Genomic DNA, 22,432 nt, shown 5'->3' with positions numbered 1-22,432 from the left:
CAGATAGATTGAAAGAACTATAAGCCTCAGAAATTTTCTCTTTACTTCAAAGTTTGCATTGTCTTTTTTCAACCTGGTGATTAAATGTATTATATATTTTGATTTGGCTTTTGTTATGTACAGTTAATGTACCTCTTCTGAAAGCCATTAAAATTTTTTAAACAAATATTTCTCAGAAGGTTAAAGACCGAGGAGAATCCTTTGAACCTGAGAGCAGTGCTGGAGACGCAGAGGTACGGTTGGTTGAGCTTATGAAACAAGGTGTAACATTGGCAGTTTAATTTGATCTTTTTGCCTTTTTAGGTGTGGAGGTATTTTAAGCAGTTGTTCATTATGAGTAATTCATATTAGTGAGGCTTTGGTAGGTCAGCAGCATGAGCAAGAGTGAGTATTTATTATAGCATTTTAGATTTAGAAAGATAATTTTTGTTTTTATAATTTTGTCAAATTGAAACATCTTTTTGCAGGGGAGGAGCTTTACTAACTAGCCCCAGTGGACCAGGCTATCATATCATGTTGCCTTTCATTACTACATTCAGATCTGTGCAGGTGAGTGATTCCTAGGGAAGCCCCCATACCAGATAGACAGGTGTGACAGGAGTTACCACACTTCTGGGTGGAGATAGATTTCCTTATTGCTTAAGCAGATGGTGGTATTTACTTAAATGCAGGAGTTAACGTTCAGAGTACAGTTGTTACAACACAAGTTACTATGTTAAACCACCTCACTTACTTGAAATGAATTAAAGGTATGAACCAGGTAGCTTGGAAGGACTGACTTCTACCATCTATATCGTGATATGTAGCAAATTTTTTGTTGCTGCTATCGCAATAAAAGTAAGAATTAGGAACACAACTAGACATACAAACCAGTGATTTGATTATGTGGTTTAGAACAGTGTTTGGTTTCCACAGAGGCAGGCTCCTGGGCTACTGTTAACATGGAGGATCAAAATTTTTATACACAGCTTTTCTGCCTCATGTTTTTTTGCCTGGTATATTAAGCACAATTTTATGTGGAATCTTAGTGAATGTTATATTTTGATGGCATCTCAGGATATTTGAAATAAGTGTCTGATCGTTGAAAAGTGTCTTGGCCATGGGAGACAATAAAATAAGTATCTTTCAATGTAACAAGATGACAAAACCAGGATTAGACTGTGACCACTTTTGCAAGCCCAGTGTGATCATAAATCTTTGGATTCAGAAGTTTGTCTGCCATCTGCTGCTAATTTTTCAGGACTCAGGAAAATTCTATGTTATTTAATCTTGTAATCTTATGTCTAGGCTTCCTGCTAAGTGAGTTTAATTATAAATTCTTAAATCCCCCAGGTTTTCTTCCTGTCCTGTTTTAGATGGCTTAGGGAAAAAATTGTGTCTATTGAAGTGAAATGTATTCTTCCCCTCGTCAGACTGATTTCCTTGTGTTGTTCCATATTTATTTTACCCATTCTTTCCTTGGTTCATGCCATCACTTCTTTATCTACCATCTCACTCTCTATTCCTTCTCTTCTGTCTAAATCTTGACAGGCTTTTGAAGGCTTGTCCCAGATTCTTCCTCTTCTGATCTGTAGCTCTTAAAGTCTGTATTGTAAATTTTGGCCCTTTGCCTTATTTTCTTTAATATTGTTGTCTTTGCATTCTTTGCTAAGTTTTTTTGTGTGTTTTCTTTCCAGAAAGGCTCCAGTTTTCTAAAGACAGGAGTTGTAACACATTTGTATTTCTGGCTTTCTATTTATGGTGGAAGTTGTTAAATTGAGCTGATTTCTCAGGAAGCAATGTGGTGTAGTGAACGTGGGGACGTGGCGTTGCCACCAGTTGGTGGCATGACTTTGGAAAAATTGGTTAACTGTTATAGACTTTCTGTGAAAGGAGGAGTTTTAATTACGTGACCTCATGAGTAGCCCAAACAATCTATAATAATGTTAGCAATGGTAGCATTAGACCCTTACAAATCAAGACTCTAAGACCGGGCACAGTGGCTCACACCTGTAATGCCAGCACTTTGGGAGGCTGAAGCAGGTGGATTGCTTGAGCCTAGGAGTTTGAGACCTGTCTGGGCAACATGGGGAAACTCCATCTCTTAAAGAAAAAAAATCAAGACTCTAACAAATAGATTTTGTTCAAAGCCAGGTAGATCTGTCTCTGCTTTAATGCTTAGTATGTTTAAGTCATACGGATGCAAAAATATAAATAAAGGAGATATAGATAATAGTAAACAGATTTGAGAGTTTAATTGTGTATATATATAACAAATATATAGTGTGTGTGTATATATTAGTAATAAACTATCATAAGAGATGTAAATGAAATTAGTACAGACTTCAGTGTAAACTAAAATACTTTGCATCTACAAAAAAGTTTTACATGCTACAGCCAGCCAGTGTGACTAAATAGGAATGTTCTTTATGTGTAAAACAGTAACATTCTAGGAAATAATTATATTAATAAAACCGTATTTTAAAAGTGTTCTTGGCCGGGTGTGGCGGCTCATGCCTGTAATCCCAGCACTTTGGGAGGCCGAAGCAGGCAGATCACTTGAGGTCAGGAGTTCAAGACCAGCCTGACCAACCTGGTCAAACTCTATCTCTACAAAAATACAAAAATTAGCTGGGTGTGGTGGTGCGTGCCTGTAATCCCAGCTGCTTGGGAGGCTGAGGCAGGAGATTGCTTGAACCTGGGAGACCGAGGTTGCGGTGAGCCGAGATTGCACCCTTGCACTCCAGCCTGGGCAACAGAGCAAGACTCCAAAAGAAAAAAAAAAAAAAAAAAAAAAGGTTCACAGGAGAGTAAGACATAAATTTATTTTTAGGAATTTTTGGAACATATTAGAAGACATAGTTCAAATAAATGGTTTAACAAACTTGGCAATTGAAAGGAATGTATATAAATATGAAATTCCATATATGATGTAAGAAGAAAAAGTAATAGAGAAATTATATGAAAACCTTCAGCCGTCATAAAGTAGTCATAGATTCACTTTTTAAATAAATGTTCTGTCATACTGGGAAAGTAATTTTTAAGAGGACATAAAAGAAATATAAAAGTACATAAAGATAGGGTGTTAAACAGGCTAATGTTTGAACTCTTTTCTAGTTCTTCTCAGTTTGAAAATTGGCTAGAGAATATCCTTTTGGTTTAAATAGGAATGTGTATGTAAAGTTGGTGTGGAATATGGAAACTGAATTAATGTTTTAAAGGAAATAAATAGAATTTGTCTCTTCATCAATCCCCCTAACTTTACCTAGAGTTACCGCCAATGTTAACTATCATTCTAATCTCTCAACCTAAGAGTTATTTTTTATTTTTTCCCCTCCTGAAATTTTATATCAACCAAGTATCAGATTCCTCCTCTATTATGTCTGGATTGACAGCTTTCATTTCATGGCCTTTACTCAATTAATCTAAATAAATTAATTATTTAGCCTCCCAGCTGGTTTTCTTACCGCCATATAAGATGGAGAATGAGAATACATCACATATGAGAAAAGGAATTAAGTAAACATATTTTTGAATGGTTCGTTTTGTGACTGTATATAAGGTGAACTAGAGAGAGCCCAAACTCCCCAGCCAGCATTCAGGGCCCACTATCTCATATCACCGTGGTCTCTTGTCAGAATTTCATCTCTCATCCAAATTGCCCCTTCTGCTCCAGGCAAGCCTATCTATTTTTGTTCGCCTATACATGTATTGTCTTCTTCAACTGTGTGTATTTCGGTAGGATATTTATTGAGCTTAAGATGTTCCTCTGCCTCATCTGTTCTTATTTCTCCCACTCTAGACCTGGCTTGTAAATCCTTCACCTCAGAGAGCTTTTCAAACTTCCGGTTTTTTAACTTTCTGTAATTTAGCACTTAACAGTTCAGTTTATAATCTGTGTTTTTGGTTTTGTTTTGGTTTGTTTTTTTTGTACGTGTTGATGGATTGCATTGTACTGGATTGTGAACTCTTTGGAAACGGGGACTGTGCTTCCTTTTTCCTTTGCTTTGTGCTTGATAAGATGCAGTGTGTCTAGAATGTGCTCATTAGGTGCTGACCTATTTGAGGCCTTAGAGTACAGCAGGAGGTCATTCATTCTGGATCTGAACAAAGGTGTGACATGGGCAAAGCAATTAAGTACCAGATTGTTAGTTCACCAGGAGGAAGCAGTACTCGTGGTAGCACTTCTATTAAAAAGGAAACTGAATAAGACATGTGAGAGATCACTAGGTACTAAACTGAAATGTTGACCACAGCTTTAGAGAAGAAAGGTTGCTGTTGGGTTCAAGGGCAGCTTTGAGTCTTAGAGTACTTGTATGCATATAATCTCTTTTATCTTCAACATAAATAGTAGTATTAGCAGTGGAATCAAAGTTCAGAGCACAAGTCCTAGCCAGAGTATCTATGTGAGCAAGCTGTGTTGTTTACGACCCCTGGCCAGCTCCAGGCAGATAAGGGACTCTGGAAGAGTCCTTTCTACTTATTAGCAGGTTGAACATTGAACCTTTCCCAGTGCGTCTTGATTCAAACATTCACTGTAGGCTGGGCACAGTGGCTCACTCCTGTAATCCCAGCACTTTGGGAGGCCAAGGTGGGTGGATCATTTGAGGCCAGGAGTTCGAGACCAGCCTGACCAACATGGTGAAACGTCGTCTTTACTAAAAATACAAAAATTAGCTGAGCGTGATGGTGCATGCCTGTAATTCCAGCTACTTGGGAGGCTGAGGCACAAGAATCGCTTGAACCCAGGAGGCAGAGGTTGCAGTGAGCCAAGATTGTACCACTGCACTCCAGTCTGGGTGACAAAGTAAGACTCTGTCTCAAAAAAAAAAAGAAAAAAAATTGTTGTAAAATATTTTCTGTCTCAAGTCTTTCATTTCTACTAGAATACAGAAAGAAATGACTATTCTGAAAGCTAATCTTTGGGAACTGAAATTGTGATGGAACTCTGCTGTACTTACTGTCAGCAGCTCTCCAGAGATTTGCCTCTGGCACCAGTAGTTTTTTGACAATGTGTTTCTTGAATGTTGATGAGATATCTTTTCCTCCCTAGACGACACTACAAACTGATGAAGTTAAAAATGTGCCTTGTGGAACAAGGTAAGCTTTCTCTTTGCCTACCAGCCTCCCTTTAGTTCAGATGGAGTTTCTGTTTCTACACCTATGATCACTTAGACATCTCTCAAATAGGCATGATAGTGAACCCAAGGGGATTTCTGATTTGAGCATTGTTTGAGCAAAGGCCTGTCTCCAAATAGGAGCTTTTCCATCTTAAGAACCGTTAGGGTATTATTGAAAAAAACTGGAGTTTTAGAGCAAGTAGACCTAACTGTATTAGCACTGCTGCATCTGCTTTATTGACTATTTTTTAAAGACTTTATTTTTTACAGCAGTTTTAGGTTCATAGTGAAATTGAGCAAAAAGTACAGTTTCTATATACCTCTTTCCCCAACAGATTCCTTTATTGACACTTTAAAGCTTAGTTTCCTCATTTATAAAAGGCAGTAAAATCGACCTTGCAGAGTTATTGTAAGGATTAGAATTACTGTATATGAAAGTGCCTAACCAGTACTTGGCCCAGAATAGATGCTTAATAAAACATAATTTAAAATTAATCATCCCACCTTCTTCTCATCTGTAGTGTTAAATGCCATCTAATTTAGAGTTTCTGATTCAGTAGGTCTGGAGTGAGGCCTGAGAATTTTCATTTCTAACTATAGAAGTTCCTGTGTGATGCTGATACTACTGGTCTGAAGACCTCACTTTGAGAATTGCTGTCCTAAAGAGGTTTAGGGAAAGAAAGGCAAGCAGGGTCCAAATTATTTCTAGGGTATAATCACTGCATTGAATTGTATCAAAAGAAGAATGTGAAGTTCAAGGTATTTTTTAAATTACTTATTTTAAATGACTATTACAAGTGTACAGAAGACATTGACACCTATAGAGGGGCAGAAATGCTATGAAAAGGGAAGTGAATTCTCTCTGTGTTTAAGTGAATAATAATATGTTTGATTATCAGCTTCTCCACAGGTCTATAACTGTATTTTATGGATTGCCTTTAGTAGTTCACACTTTTGTTTCTTTGTTTTTAGTGGTGGGGTCATGATCTATATTGACCGAATAGAAGTGGTTAATATGTTGGCTCCTTATGCAGGTATGTTACCCATCTATCTGTGGTTTTCATAGTTATAGCCAGAGGCTTTGTAGCTGAGAGATTCTTTGAGGAATAGAGGGGTACTTTGAAAGTTTTATGACTTCATTGATCACTGATTAATAAATTTCTGGGGAATAGAGGCAAAAATAGGTCAGAAGTTCTGGACAGAGGTGACTTTATGCAACTGTATAAGTTACTTTTCCCTGAGCTTAGTGTTTCTAAGAGCAAGATGGTCATTGGTTATTTCTAGAATAGGAAAGTAGTATTTTATCCAGTCAGGATGAGAGATAATTTCCTTAGGTGTTAGAAATCTGTAACTGATAATTCCTTGGCCCACACTGATTTGCCATCAAAGAGAAGTATTTTCTAGTTGATATTTGCTGTGATTTGCAAAGCAGTGTGAAAGCCTTCAGTGTGGGGAAAGCATTTTCTTGATAAAAGATGAAAACCTACAGAAATGGGGTGGGTAGATACTGTTGTAATCAAAAACTTAATTAGAAGCTGTGAAGAAAGATATGCCGTTTTAGATGCGTGCTTGTTAATAAAACTGGTATGTCTAGTATATACAGAATATTGTGTTTGGCAAGAACAATTTAAAAAGATGAAATTAGAGCCTTTGCCTTCAGGGGTTTTAATTGTACTTGAGAAGACATAATACAGACCTAAAAAAGAATATATTGGGATGTAAAGTCATAATAAATTTCACATCACCAGTACAGGCACAAATAGTGAAAAGATTTCAGAGTAGAGAGCCAGGTGTATTACTGTCAAGTGCATTTGGATTATATTTTTCAGATATTAAGCATTTTCCTTGTCTTTTTTTTCATCTCCTTTCCTTGATCACAAATCAATGGAATGGATTATGATTGAAAAAGGGAAGGGACTGATGATTCTTTAGCCAGAGATTAAATAGGAAACTATTAGATATAATTCATTTGGGAAATGATCAAGCAAATGATTTAGGTATTAAGTATTTATTAATGGCCTGTCCATTAATTTTTTTTCTTTTTTGAGATGGAGTCTTGCTCTAACACCCAGGCTGGAGTGCTGGAGTGCAGTGGCATGATCTCAGCTCAGTGGGACCTCTACCTTTTGGGTTCATGCAATTCTCCTGCCTCAGCCTCCCTAGTAGCTGGGACTACAGGTGTGCACCACCACACCAGGCTAATTTTTGTATTTTCAGTAGAGACAGGGTTTCACCATGTTGGCCAGGATGGTCTTGAACTCCTGACTCAAATGATCCACCTGCCTCCGTCTCCCAAAGTGCTGGGATTAGAGGCATGAGCCGCCGCGCCCGGCTGTGATTTGAAATCCAGTTGCATCTAATATCCCACATGGAAAGGCCAGTGGAGCAGATTCTTGGATCTGAAGACAGAAGTAGAAAGCAGCATGTTTTTATAGATAGAGAACAGGTTCTGACATGGTCTAGTATGTACCTTTTGGGGCATTTCTAAAATTCTCTGGTTCTTAGTTTCCTGATATGCAAATTTAGGAGACTTCAGTGCTAATTTATGTAAATTACCTGAGATAAAGCCCAGCTCAGTTAATATTTGCTCCTTTCCCTTCTAGCCTGGTGTCTTTTTTAACAGCTTTAAAAAATTGCCTTTTAAAAAATGGTCTTTTGCAGCTGCTTTCTTCTTTTATTTCTACTGTTCCTCAGTTTGCTTAGTCTCTCTTTACCTCTTAGCTAAACTTTTGCAGTAATTGCCTTATGCTTTCCCTGCCTCTGATCTCTATGCCTCTCAGTTCATCTTCACACTGCTGGCCAAAGTATAAATCTGACTGTCATGCCCTTGCTTGAAAACTTTGATAGTTCCTTATTACCTCCAAACTAATGTATGCTTTTTAGTATGAACTTTAAAGTTAGCCCCTGTTTGATGGGCTAACCAGCAGGTGTTTGGTATTAGTATTGCAAATACAAGGGTATTTGGAAAATTGAGCACAAGCAACACATCAAGATTTGTTAGTTGTGGTTTTTGGTTTCACTATTTTGTTGGCACTTTTCCTCGTGTGTAGTATATCACCCTGACTTTGACCCTGGCTGAATTTGAAGGTACCTGAGTCATTGTTGGGTAAAACAAACATGGGTTGTACCTCTCCTTCAGTGTTTGATATCGTGAAGAACTATACTGCAGATTATGACAAGACTTTAATCTTCAATAAAATCCACCATGAGCTGAACCAGTTCTGCAGTGCCCACACACTTCAGGAAGTTTACATTGAATTGTTTGGTAAGTGTCTTAATTCTTTTAAATATGTAAATAGCCAACTGGAAATCTAGTTCAACTTATTGAGATATTGGTAAACCTTAGTGCTATTTAAGCATTTGTTCTGAATTTATCATAGAGCAATTGTCTTTAAAATATTTTTTATCTTAAGTTTAAAAGTTTTTGTATAATTTGGTAGAGATTGGAAAAACTACTCACAGACTATATTCTGTTTTTACTGTAATAACTTACTGAAAATAGCTTTGTTACTATTTTAATAGATAATTTGAAAAATTTAGAAACCTGTGTCTTGAGGCTCCCATTTCTGATGATTTGGTAGGAGACTGACACGACTCAGCATATAGTTGTGGTCACAGCTAAGATTTATTACAGCCAAAGGGTACAAAGCAAAATCAGCGAGAGGAAAAGGCACATCAGCAAAGTGCAGAGGAAAGCAGGTGCAGGCTTCCAAGAGTCAAACATGTGCCTAATTCCCACAGCAACAAGCTATGACAACACATGTCAAATGTTGTCTACTAGGGAAGCTCATTAGAGACTCATTGCCTAGGGTTTTCACTGGGGGCTGGTTATATAGGCACCCTCTGCCTACCACATAACAAAATTCCAGACTCCTAGAAGGAATGCAGGTGTTTGGCATAAACCACATTGTATAAACAGTTCACAGCAAGTCAGTTGTATTAGCTCTGGGGATGGTGGGACCCTTCCACAAATCCAAGTTCCTAGGTTCCAAACAAGGACCAGTTTGCAAAAGGCCTTCCTAAGGATCGCAGTATCAGCCCTGCTTTCTTAACTCACCTCTGTACAACTTAGCTTTTCATTTATGATAGTGGAAATTCTGACCAGGCAATGAGTTGTTGCTGTTGGTAGCTCACTTTTCCCTCCTGAAATTTTTAGTGAATTTCTAAGATGAAGGAATAAGCAAGAGTAATCAATTTAAAATCTATCAATTGAATCCTCTTTGGTGATTGTCAACCACTGCAGTGGCATGTGAGAAAACTGATGGGTCCTGCTTTGTCTCACCAGCAATCATTTAAATAGCTGAAGTACCATTGAGGTGAAGAGAAAGTGCATAGTTACAAGCCCAAGTGTTCATGCTGTGTGTACTTCAAATACTTTTCTATGAGCTTTTCTCTCTGTCTCTCTCTTTCTCTCTCTCTCTTTAAATCCAAAATAACAGTAAGGCTGAGATCCATGGAAATGAAGTTTAGTTACATGGGAATTCAAGTAAAGATTTACTGAAGGTAGAAATTTGCTTTTCTTTGAGAATCAGGATACATATTGAGTAAGAGCCCTGAATTAAGATACTAGAGATCCAGATTCTCCATTTATTAGATCAACATATTTTACCCAGTAATTGTTTATCCAGTAAATAAGTCTAATAAGTTACCCAGTAAATAAGCTTATCCATAGTTAAGTAGCACATTTAGTGGGTGAACTTATTGGATAAACAGACTATCTGCTTGTCATCTTCCTTAATTTATTAAATAATTCCTCACAATTTTTTTCCCCACACAGAAGAGAAGAAAAGGCAGTTTAAGCTCTGTAAAAGAATAGTACTGTGGAAACTTTAGGTCTAATAGTGATTAGTTTTGTTTCGTGAATACAATGTAAAAAAAATTGAGTATCATGAGATCTGTTGTTCTTGGCTTAAAAAACAGATCAAATAGATGAAAACCTGAAGCAAGCTCTGCAGAAAGACTTAAACCTCATGGCCCCAGGTCTCACCATACAGGTAAGTTCTTTTCCTAGGGAAGTTCTCTGGGGATTTTGAGAGTTTTGAGTTTGTTCCTCCTTTCATTGGATTGTTTATTCAGCAATTATTTGGGATGCTGTGGTGATTTATAGAATACCTTTCTCAGTTTGACTTCAGATCTCTGCCAAAATAAAATACTCTCGTAGCTTATTATGGGTGACATTTGTGAACTCCTAGAGGGAACTGATAAGCTGAGGCTCTTACAAGGAAGTCAAATTTATATTTCTGCCATGTATGAAGCACTAAGATACAGTAATGGTTATAAATCAGTGTAAGCATAATCCCTGCCCTCAGTAAGATTATGGAAAGAGAGTTCAAGTGTAAGATTTGAACAATTCTGGACAGAATAGTTATCACAACGTATTAATTGACAGATAAATCTATTGAATGATTATTGCTGTAAGAGTAAGAGAACATTGGAAGACAGCGTGTCTAGGAGAGGGCTATGATTGAGTTGAGATTTTAAGTAGGTTTGAAAAAATTAATTGGATTTAAATGGGGGAAGAATGAGAAAGGTATTTCAAGTGGGAGGGAGAGCCCTAGTAAAAGCAAGGTAGCAGGTGAATTTAGTGGTAGTGGTGATGGTGACATTGGGAAATAGAATGGTTAGAGGTTTTACCCCTGCTTTTTTTTGAGTCACTGTGTTTTCAGATTGTGGGTTTTAAATCAACTTTAGTGAGTCATGAACAGCATTTTAAATAAAATGAAATAGAATAAGAAAAGAAATGGCATGTAGTAAATTTAAATATTCTGTGAAACTTGTGTTCCACAGTCTGGGGGGGTAGGTGTTTATATTGGGTGTCAGTGCAAAATGTGTTTCTCACTGTGTCCACAGTCAATAACATTCGAAAGCCACTGCTCTGAATCTAGATAACCTAAGAAGTGGTATTGAGGCTTCTCTAGTGTCCTTTTACAGGGGCTCTAGGAGACCAGTTGATTGTTGATTGTTGTGATGAACATTACTGCAACTAAAGCTTATCACATGTCTCTCAATTCTTTACACTCAGTGCCACTGCTGCTGAGAGTGTGCACTCACTGTGATTGTATGTGTTTTGTGCTTCCTCATAAACCAGACTCAAAAGATAGGTGGGGTTTTTCTCATGGCCTCATTCATGCAATGTCATTATCTCAGACAGGCGCCTGAAGGTGAGCCACCAGAGTTAAGGGGTAGTTTGAAATATCCAGAGGTAACTTTGGAAAGTCCTCTGAGTTGTTCAAGTCAGTTGTAGCTGGAGTAGCTTTTTGATTTCAAAGATAGTGAATGTGAAGGTCAGCTCTTCTTAGATTCTGCCCAGGGTGTTACTCAGAGATCTAGCTTATTCAACGGCTGTTTAGAATTCCTTGTCTTATATTAGCCATTTTTCTGTTCCCAGTTTTTTGCTATTAAACAATAGTGTAATGAACATTCATGACACATGTTCCTGTATGTACAAATTATCTTTCAAACTGACTGTACGAATCTACATTCTTAACAGCAATATGTGCAAGTAATTGTGACCCATGAACTCACCAACATTGGAAGCAATCAGACATACTGATCGTTACCATATGGATGGGTGGGCAATTATATCTCCCTTTGATTTGCATTCCTTTGGTTATTAATGAGATTGAACATCTTTTGATATAGTTATTGGTCATTTATACTCTCTTCTGTTGATCGCCTGTTCATATCTTTTGCCCAGTGTTCTGTTGGATTGTTTTCTTGCTTACTGATTTGTTCTGTATAAATTTGGAATTTTTATACACACATGTTATATATGTTGTAGAAAGAAGTTAGATACTAGGAAAATGATGAAGAATAAAATGAAATTCACCAGTAATCTTATTAAGCGGGGATAACATCATTTGTTGTATCTTTTCTGACTCTTCATATATATGAACAAATGTTTGTAGATATAAATGCATACATGGTCAACTAAAGCAGAATCATACCATACCTGCTTTTTTCACTAACATTGTCTATGAACATCTTTCCAAAACAAAAATACAGGTTTGGTAAATTGTTACTTTTAATGGTTATATTTAGTGAATCTCTATGGTTTCAAATTTTTTACTATTATATACATATTGAAATGACCAACCTTATATATTCTGTACATCTTTTTAAATCCCTGTCTTACAATAAATTCTTGAAGTGGGATTGGTGATCAAAGTGTATTCCCTGTTTGGGGACTTATTGATACGTACTACCAAATCACCTTTTAGAAAAATTTTAGCACCTCCCACCCTCTCATTAGCAGTGTTGGTAAGCTGTAGTTTTTTAACACATTTGATTGCATGATTGTACCCAAATAATTAGCAGATGCAAGCTTTCCCTTTCTCTTTTAATCCTTTTGGAGAAAATTAGTCTGTTATTTTGTATTAATTATTGAAGTTGAATACCTTAGGTTATCAGCCATTTTTATTTCATTTATAAATTGTTGGTTTTGCTCTTTTTTTTAGTTAGGGTTTTTCTAACTGATTTTTAATAAGCTATTTTTGACTGGGCATAGCGGCTCACATCTGTAACCCCACCACTTTGGGAGGCTGAGGTGGGAAGCTCCCTTGAGTCCAGGAGTTTGAGGTCAGCCTGGGCAACCCCTTCTCCACAAAAATTTTTTTTAAAAAATTAGGTGGATATGGTGGCATGTGCCTGTAGGCCCAGCTACTTGGGAGGCTGAGGTGGGAGGATGACTTGAACACAGCAGGTTGAGGCTGCAGTGAGCTGTGTTCATGCTGTACTGTTGTCTGGGCAACAGAGCAAAACCCTCTCTATAAGTAAGTAAATAAATAGCATTTGTATATAGATAACTTGTTTTTGAACCTTACCCTTTGAGAGGGGTAGAATTCGTTTTTAAAAATAAACTATTTTTCATATGTTAGTTATTGTAGCTCTTTTGTATATTTATAGGAAACATTTTCTTCCAGTTTTTTCTTTGTTGTTTAACTTTGTTTTTGCCTTGCTGATAACGTTGAAGTTTTCATCTTTTACATAGTAATTTCAGCGATTTTGTCTTATGGTGTGTTGCTGAGCTGGCATGTTTTAAAAGCCTTTCACCACCTTAAAAGTATAGGAATTAAAATTAGAAATTACAAAAATTGTATCTGCTTTTACAGTTGTATTCTTAGATTTAAATCTTTTAATTCATCTGGAACCCATTTTGATCTCAGTTGCAAGGAAGGCCTTCAACTCCATCCCTTCAACCCCAAATTGGGTAACAGCAGTAATTACTGAATAGTTTATTTTTCCATCTTCCTCATTCTTTGAAATAGTTTTTATGTTACATACTACATTCCATTATATACTAGAGTCTTTTTCTGAACTTAGTTCTGTTCCATTGATCTTCCCATTCCTACTCTTTCATTAGTTATCGAGTCCTTGGTGTTTTCTCGTCAAATCAGATTTTCTCCTGTTTTTTTCATCTTGTCAGTTAATGGTAACTCCTTCCCCTCAAGCCAATCTAGAAGTGTAGGAGGCATCTTTGACAATCGTCTCACCCTCAGCAGCTAATTAGTCCCTGTGTCATGCAGATTCCACCACCAAAATCCATGTATTAATAAAACTGACCATCTTTACCGTCATCTCAAGCCAAGCTACCAACTCTTACCTTGACATGTGCAGTAGCAGTAACTGCCTGTCTTCTTTCCTCACTTTCACTTTTACCTTTGTCTACTTCATTTTCTGCACAACAGCCAGAAGGATCTTTTGAATTTACTTACATTCATTTGTTTTTGTAAAAAGTTACTGGGTGAAAAAATGTAGTTTTGTTATACATTCTTAAAGTGGTAGAGAAGATCTTCGTTGTTTTAGGGTTTAAAAATTTTTTTAATAATTTTTATATTTTGCAATAACTTAAGCATATCCTGAGAAGAGACGAGCTCCTTTGGTTGCTTTTGTCTTGTTATAAATGTTTTTTTTTTTTCACAATAGTTGAAATGCATTTTAAGAATTCCAAGTCTGTGTTTGAGCTTTGTTATTTTTAACACATTACCATATGGTTGTGATAGTTCAACTTTTTATTTTAAAATCTGGCAAGAAACATCATCTTTTAAAAAATAATGGCCTTTGCTGTTTCTGCCAGCTTAATCTTCCAGATAAGTTTTCATTATCGATATTTTTAAGCTGTATCAGGCACCAAAGTAGTCATATACATGTTGTGTTGTGTTGTTTTGTTTTGAGACAGGGTCTCCCTCTGTTGCCCAGGCTGGAGTGCAGTGGCATGATCATAGCTCACTGCAGTCTTGAACTCCTGGGCTCAAGTGATCCTCCTGCCTTAGCCTCCCAAGTAGCTAGGAGTACAGGCACACACCACCACATCTGGCTAATTTTTAAATTTTTTGTAGAGATGGGCCCTCGCTGTGTTGCCCAGGATGGTCTCAAACTCCTGGCTTCACGCAATCCTCCAATATAAGTTAAAAATAGAAACATAGTTGATGGCTTTACTTTATCATATCAGCCTTTCTGGTTTTTAGAATTTCTGATTTGGGCCAGGCGCGGTGGCTTACGCCTGTAATCCCAACACTTTGTAAGGCCAAGGCAGGTGGATCACGAGGTCAGGAGATCGAGACCATCCTGGCTAACACGGTGAAACCCTGTCTCTACCGAAAATACAAAAAATTAGCCGGGTGGGTGTGGTGGCAGGCGCCTGTAGTCCCAGCTACTCAGGAGCCTGGGGCAGGAGAATGGCGTGAACCCGGGAGGCGGAGCTTGCAGTGAGCCGACATCGCGCCTCTGTACTCCAGCCTGGGCGACAGAGTGAGACTCCATCTCAAAAAAAATAATAAAAGAATTTCTGATTTGGGGGAGAAACTCATATCCTAAGTTAAATTAATACCAATGGATTTAATGTATTTTAATGCCGTTCAATCATTGAGGAATGTGATTGGTTCTTGGTAGATTTATCGTATGTCTACAGCTTGAATTCACTGCCTTCTAGTAATTTTTGGGTTAAATTACATGAGAGCAGCCTTACCTTGTTCACTGCTCTATCCACAATTCCTGCAACAAATAGCACTTGACACAGAGTAGGTACCTGATAAATATTTATTGTTGAATGAACATTCTCTGTTAACAGTCATTTTATTTTTTTCCTTTCCATATATTTATATCCCATTTTTCCTCTTGAAAAACTACTCTGGCAAATTAGAATGATGAAAATGGTCATCTTTGATTTTTTTTCCTATGTTATTTAAGGGAGTGACAATATTTTAGACTGACTTTTGATTTATAATATATGCTTAAAACCCAGGGGTTAGTTTCAACACATATATTCATTTCATTAGCCATTTTTTTTCCTCCATTCACTCTGTGTATGTGAGTGGTGTGGGGGCATTATTTTATTTTATTTATTTTATTATTTGAGGTTAAGAGCGGAGGTTTAGTAGGCAAAAGAAACAGGAGAACAGCTGTCTCTCCTGTGAGGGAGAGGGATACTCGAGTGGGACTTTCCTGTCATTTTACTTTTAAAATCTCTTATGATGCAACTTACTCATGGTATCTGTAGAGTAAGTATTTATGTTTTCACATATTTGAAAATCTGTGAGATTGCCCAAGATTGGCAAGCACAATGTAGTATGTTCTTCAGCCTCATTCAGCAAAATAGGAGTCTTCAAAAGACAGTCCTGGCCGGGTGTGGTGGCTCATGCCTGTAATCCCAGCACTTTGCGAGGCCGAGGTGGGTGGATCACCTGAGGTCAGGAGTTCGAGACCAGCCTGACCAACATAGTGAAACCCCACCTCTACTAAAAAAAATACAAAAATTAGTCAGGCATGGTAGCGCATGCCTGAAATCCCAGCAACTAGGGAGGCTGAGGCAGGAGAATCGCTTGAACCTGGGAGGTGGAGGTTGCAGTGAACTGAGATTGCACCACCACACTCCAACCTGGGTAGCAAGAGCAAAACTCCATCTCAAAAGAAAAAGAAAGAAAGAAAAAAAGACAGTCCTGCTTTATGCTTCTTTTAATAAGGCTGAAAAGATATGTGGCCAGTCTCTTAATTAAATGCAGTATGACAGTGCTTCCCTCAGAGTCATATTAATCCATATTGGAAGTGATCTTATGTCTGCTAGTCACATGGTGAAATCTGACATCTCACAAAATCTGGTCCTGAATTTTTATTTGTCTTCTGGATGTCTCGTGAGGCCTCACATGTGTCACTGCCAGTGTGTTTCCACACAGTCTTCAGCTGCTTATTTCATTCCACTGTAATGCTTATATTTAGTTATGATAGTCCTCAAAATTACCTGCAAATTTGACTCATCTGTTTCATGTAGGGAATGCTATATTGCTTAAAAGTTTTAAAAGCCTTTAAAGAAGACTAAGTGCTTAAAGGCTTTGTTATAATACCTAAAAGGTTAGCCAGTTTTCAGAAGGAAAACTTCCTCAGACCAGCAAAGTGTTTTTTTGTGTGTTTGCAGTATAGGTGGGGCGGCGGGGTATCATATGTTTAGTAAAATCAAAAGCTTTTGAGAGATCAAGTCCTTGATGTAGAAAAGTCAGCCTTCAAGAAACAGTACTGTCCAGGTAGATAATCTTAATTATGTCAAAGAACACTATGATTAGGGAAACAAAGTGTGTAGTAAACAGCCTCTACAAAGACAGACAGACTTCTAAGTGAGAGTTCAGGAAGAAAGAATATAAGCTTTTAATTGATATTTGTTTTCCTTCAGCCACTGTGCTGTTTACTTATAGCAAATACCGAGTGATTGCAGGGGTTGAAAGTGATAGATTAATTTACTCACTACTCACTGTATTAAATTGCATGCACCAAACTGGGATTTTTTGTTTGTTTTTGTATTTGACTAATTGTTTCTGACGTTACAATTTCAGTCTTGGAAATTTGCCTTCCTGGCTTCTTTGGTTTTCAGGGTTAAAAAAGAAAGCAAAAGTATCTAACGACCTTTGTAAAACATCTTTTAAGGGAGAACCTTTTTCCTAAGGCAATTGTTTCCTCAGTGGGTAGACTAGTTTTTCCTGTAATCTGGCATTGTGTAGGAAGTAAGAAGCAGCTTGTCTTTGATTCTTGGTGTGATGGCATGAAAAGTAAATGTTCCAGTGGGATCCCCAAACGTGTTAGTAGGCCGCTATATTATAGCTGTTGTTTTGTTAGATTAGTATCATTTGAGGTGCTTTTCTGTAGAAGATTTAATTGAAGATATATCTTTCAAATATACTTTGGCTTTTTCACTTTTATTTTTTAGGCTGTGCGTGTTACAAAACCCAAAATTCCAGAAGCCATAAGAAGAAATTTTGAGTTAATGTGAGTAATATGCATGGGATCCCAATATTTCTGTTCAGGGCTGTCTGCATATTAACACTCCAGTCTAGAGGAAACATGTGAGATAATACACTCTGGGGTGGAGTATGTGTGTATCTTCTTTACTCTTACTCTAGTAATATTGCCTACTCTTGTGTCTTAATTCCCACTAGACTCTTATTAGTGTTCTTCTGTATGTGTGGATATTTCAGGAGAAGTGTCAGTGTCTAAAGATGCAGTTTGCTGTAAAACTATTGTTGGAAGCTTAAGGAGCTATAATTTTATATGAATAGTACCTTGAATTAAATATTTAATAGAGGAAAGAGTCCTGAAGCTGTGTTAGGGTTGAAGAGAGTGCTCATATTTTGTTTCTGTGTTGTAATGGTAGGAGTAGATATCTTGTTGGTATAAAGTTTGGTTTCCCATTGTATGTGATTGTATATCTAAAATTAGACCTGGTTCTTTATAATGTGCCTCTAGGGAAGCCTTGCTTCTGTTGACTCCTGATGGTCTTCTCTTTTATGTATCCAGGGCTGGCTGGGAATGAGAAGACATGAAATTAGTTTCTAAGAGGATCCCTTTTAGGGGAATACTTACTGTGTTTGAAATGGCAATATTGTTTTCGTATGACTGGTACTGAAAAGAAGAAATAAAAGTCTTCAGGAAATTTGGCTGTTATGTTAAAGGGACAGATGCTGGAAAAATAAATTTGCACAAGTCAGAGATACCACAGATGTATAAATACTGGAGGTCCAAGGAGCAGTAATACTGCTTTATGAGGTTATTTACTTCTGAATCCTTTTCGTTACCATGCATATTTTTATTGTTTGTTTCTTCTTTTATATTTTTCTTTTCCCTCATACCTCTCTGAGCTCATACAGAGTTTTATTTCTTTTTCTTAATTTTTTTTTTTTTTTTTTGACACAGGATCTCACTCTGTTGCCCAGGCTGCAGTGCAGTAGCACAGTCACGGCTCACTGCAGTCTCAAACTCCCAGGCTCAAGTGATTAAGCGATCCTCCCACCTCAGCCTCCTGAGTAGTTGGGACTACCAGTGCATGCCACCACACCTGGCTAAATTTTGTGTTTTTCATAGAGGCAGGGTTTTTTTCCTGTTGCCCAGCCTGGTCTCAAACTCCTGGCCTCAAGCAATCCTCCTGCCTTGGCCTCCCAAAGTACTGGGATTACAGGTGTGAGTCACCACACCCAGCCTGTTTTCTCTTTTTCATTGTAGACAAGACACTCTTCTTTTAAAACTGTAGAGTGCCAGGCTGGGTAGATTATGGATGTGATCCACTTATTTAAAAAATATTTATAGGCAGGGCATGGTGGCTCATGCCTACAATCATAGCACTTCTGGAGGCTGAGGCCAGCGGATCACCTGAGGTCAAGAGTTTGAGACCAGCCTGGCCAACACGGTGAAACCCTGTCTTTAGTAAAAATACAAAAATTAGCCGGACATGGTGGCAGGCACCTATAATCCCAGCTACTTGGGAGGCTGAGGCAGGAGAGTCGCTTGAACCTGGGAGGCGGAGGTTTCATTGAGCCGAGACCACGCCATTGCACTCCAACCTGGGCAACAAAAACAAAACTCCATCTCAAAAAAAAATTTTTATTAAAGGCTCAGCATGTCTTAGGCTTTAAATATGATTGCTTCTGTGATGGAAAAATGAATATTGTGTGTTTTCTGCTCTCAAATAAATCATAGTATGCAGACTGTCATTTGATGTGTGTATCAATGCTATCAGAGGAAAGAGGGGAAACTTTGAGGGAAAGTGTTTTGGGGAAATTATTGGAGTTACTTTTCAGATGATTCTGGATCTTTCTTAATTTTATAGACTATTGGAATTCCAGAATTAAAAGCTACCTTGAGATGATCCAGTATAACCTTGCACCTGATAGTAGTGTTTTCTTATACCATTTCTGCCACGTGGTTACCCAGTAGCTACTTGTACATGCTTAGTAATAATGCCAGCCGTTTCCGTTACGGGTTTAGTATCCCTTATCCGAAATGCTTGGGACCAGAAGTATTTTAAATTTTGGATTTGTAAAGATTTTGGAATATTTACATAGACTTAATGAGATATCTTGGGGATGGGACCCAGGTGTAAATATAAAATTTATTTTTGTTCTTCCTTGTTGGTATAGTGGTTAGTTTTTTTTTTTTTCCAGATATTTATTTATGTCCCATATACACCTATAGTCTGAAGGTAACTTTATAGAATATTTTAAATAATTTTGTGCATGAAACAAAGTTCACCTTAAGTGCTTATGTGTGGAATTTTCCACTTGTGTCATAATGTGGGCACTCAAAAAGTTTCAGATTTTGGAGCATTTTGGATTTCAAATTTTCAGATCAGAGATGCTCAACCTGTATTAGACACTAGAAGCCTTAGAAAATTCTCCTTACACTAAGCCCCAGTTTACTACCTAATAACTACCACCTCGTTACATCTTCTGTGCAACAAATATGGCCACTGCACATGGGTGCCCGCCTGAGGAGGGCAGGGGCTGAAACCCAGCTTCATTCTGCATGTCAAACCATGCACCTGCGGGACTGCATCTGCCCAGAGGCTGGTGCCATTTTCTAATTGGCACAGAGCTACTGTATGGACTAGCTGGAGGTCTAACAGCAAAGGAAGTATTGATATATTCTCTTGCAAATCACGGGCTTTACACAATACAACTAGGAGAAGAAAGCCAAACTAAAATTCAAATGTACTAAATTTCTTTCCTATCTCTGGGTGACTTTGGGCAAATCATTGAATCTTTCAACTTCAGATTTACTATAAGTAAAAATAAAGTAACACCTCTCTTAACCTACCTTAATGAGTCCAAAAGCTCGTGTTGAAAAAACGGTTCTCCGACTCATTATAGGGTCAGAATTACTGGCTGTGACTGCACATAAGAGAATCATTTCTAATTTTTATAACATTTTGCTTCACAGGGAGGCTGAGAAGACAAAACTCCTTATAGCTGCACAGAAACAAAAGGTTGTGGAAAAAGAAGCTGAGACAGAGAGGAAAAAGGCAGTTATAGGTACTTGAATTTCTCTCTGAAATGATTGTCTCTAAGTACATTTGTTGTTTGTCCTGTTCTTTGTCAGTCTCATTTTGGGTATCGTGGGACTCAGTAAGGTTGCATCATAGGTAGTGGGGAATTCTGGAATCTCCACTGTACATTCAGATGTTCTAATGCCTTTAAAAGTAGGTGAGACCAGTACTTAATGACGTGCTGTGGCTCTCCATCATGTTGTTGGCTGCCACTGTTGTCTCTTTGAAGAACAGGGAGAATGGATAGGGTTTATAGGCAACTTGAGCCTGTGGATAGCATTTTCATTTGTACAGATTAAGAATAGGGAAGTTTTTTGACCAAAGTTTCAGATTGTAGTATGCATCCTTGTTGTTGACGTGCACTTCGTTTTACCTGGATAGATAGTGCCGTTTATGAAAGCATGGCAGGGTTGTTTACAGTTCATTTTGGATTACAATGGCTTCCCTTACACTCTAGGTCACTGTGTATTAGACTGCCCTCTTTGGCCTTCAGTTGATGCTGAAAGTATAAGACATCTTTAATTAAATAATTCAATTATACGGGAATGTACAGAGAACAATATAATGAAAGTTTAAGATTTTGCCTTATTCCCTTCAGATCTTTTTTTTTTTTTTTTAAGAAAAAAATTAAGTATCTGTTTGAAGCCTCCTTTGTATGTTTGCTGGTCCTACTCCTTGACTTTTCTTCTCAGATTAGCTTCTATTCTGAAGTTGATGTATATCCTTTCTGTCCATATTTTTATACTTTTACTGTAAGTGTGTAACAGTTTATAAAATTGTTTTACCTATTTGAAACTACAAAAATGATATCAAACTCTTATTTTACAACTTGCCTTATTTTCACTAACATTGTTTGAATTTTATCCATATTGATACATGTAGAGCTAGGGTTTTTTCCTCTTTTTTTGGCATTTTATCCTTATTCTCTGTGAGATGGTAGATCGTTTATTTTTTAGTTGCTACATTTTTCGTTCTATGAGCAGACCTAGTTTTATTGTAATGAATAAAGTAGCTTCTAGTTTTTCCTTATTACAAACACTACCACAATAACATTCTTATCCAGTGCCTCCTGGATACAGTGTACATGTGCAAGTTTCCGTAGAGTAGCATTACTCAATGTGTGTTGTGGGCCAGTGCCCTATCACCAGCTTTTCGCTTCTAAGCCTCAATGAGATGAGTACAGAAGTTGAGAATGAGTGTTTAGAAGTTTTTATAGCATTTTAATACAGCAGTTTTATGTCTGTTGAATCAAAAATAAAAAATCAGAGCTTATATATTTATGTTTTTGGTTTTAAATTTCTTTTTTCTAGTACTATAATTTGTTTTTGTTATAGTTTACAATTTATTGGTTCCTCATAAATTGAAATACACACACAAAAAAGTAAGGTACTTTTCCACAGGTAGTTTGAGAAGCACTGCTCTGGAATAGCTATCTCAAAGTAGAATTGATGGGTCATAGGGTAGCATGTCTTCACATTCAACATATTGACAAATTGCTCTCTCAAGTACTTCTTTGATTTTACTGTCTCTTCAACAGTATTTGATTTCCAGTGTCTGTGCTGCCATATTTGAATTCCCATTTCCACACATCCTTCTCGGTCCTTGGAGTTATCAGACTTAAAAATTTATGCCAGTTTAATGGAAGACATGGTATCACATAATTTCAATTTGAATTCCCCTGATTGTTAGTAAAGTTGAATATTGCTTATTGGTTATTCAAGTTTCCTTTTTTTTGTTGTTATATGAATTGCCTATTGTCCTTAGCCCGTTATTTGATTGCTTTTTTGAGTTGGTTTGTAAGAGTTTTTTATATCTTCTGGATACTAATCCTTTTTCAGATTTATGCATTTCCAACATCTTCTTTCAATTTGTGGTTTGTCTTTGAACTTTACAATGTCTTCGATATACATATATGTGTAGTTTTTGTATAGGCAAATTCATTAGTCTTTTCCTTTATGTTTTGTGCTTTTCCTATCTTAAGAATTCTTTCCCTAGTCCAAAGTAATACTTTTATTCTAAAAGTTTTAAAATT

At 37.2% G+C, this 22,432-nt stretch overlaps 1 protein-coding gene across 1 annotated transcript in view; it reads left to right on the top strand.

The window, feature by feature from the left end:
- Positions 1-22,432, top strand: part of ERLIN1 (ER lipid raft associated 1) — a 35,839-nt gene that overhangs the window by 1,762 nt on the left and 11,645 nt on the right. Inside the window, exons 3-9 of the mRNA XM_011977385.1 lie at positions 468-549; positions 5,033-5,079; positions 6,072-6,133; positions 8,239-8,364; positions 10,020-10,093; positions 17,293-17,351; positions 20,295-20,386. Coding sequence (XP_011832775.1) covers positions 468-549; positions 5,033-5,079; positions 6,072-6,133; positions 8,239-8,364; positions 10,020-10,093; positions 17,293-17,351; positions 20,295-20,386 — 542 coding nt within the window. The remainder of the gene's footprint in view (positions 1-467; positions 550-5,032; positions 5,080-6,071; positions 6,134-8,238; positions 8,365-10,019; positions 10,094-17,292; positions 17,352-20,294; positions 20,387-22,432) is intronic.

The sequence above is a fragment of the Mandrillus leucophaeus genome, unplaced genomic scaffold (genome assembly GCF_000951045.1).
Source record: "Mandrillus leucophaeus isolate KB7577 unplaced genomic scaffold, Mleu.le_1.0 Scaffold18, whole genome shotgun sequence".
Lineage (NCBI taxonomy): Eukaryota > Metazoa > Chordata > Mammalia > Primates > Cercopithecidae > Mandrillus > Mandrillus leucophaeus.
Note: the sequence above shows the minus strand (reverse complement) of the source record. Positions and strands in the feature narration are given on the sequence as shown.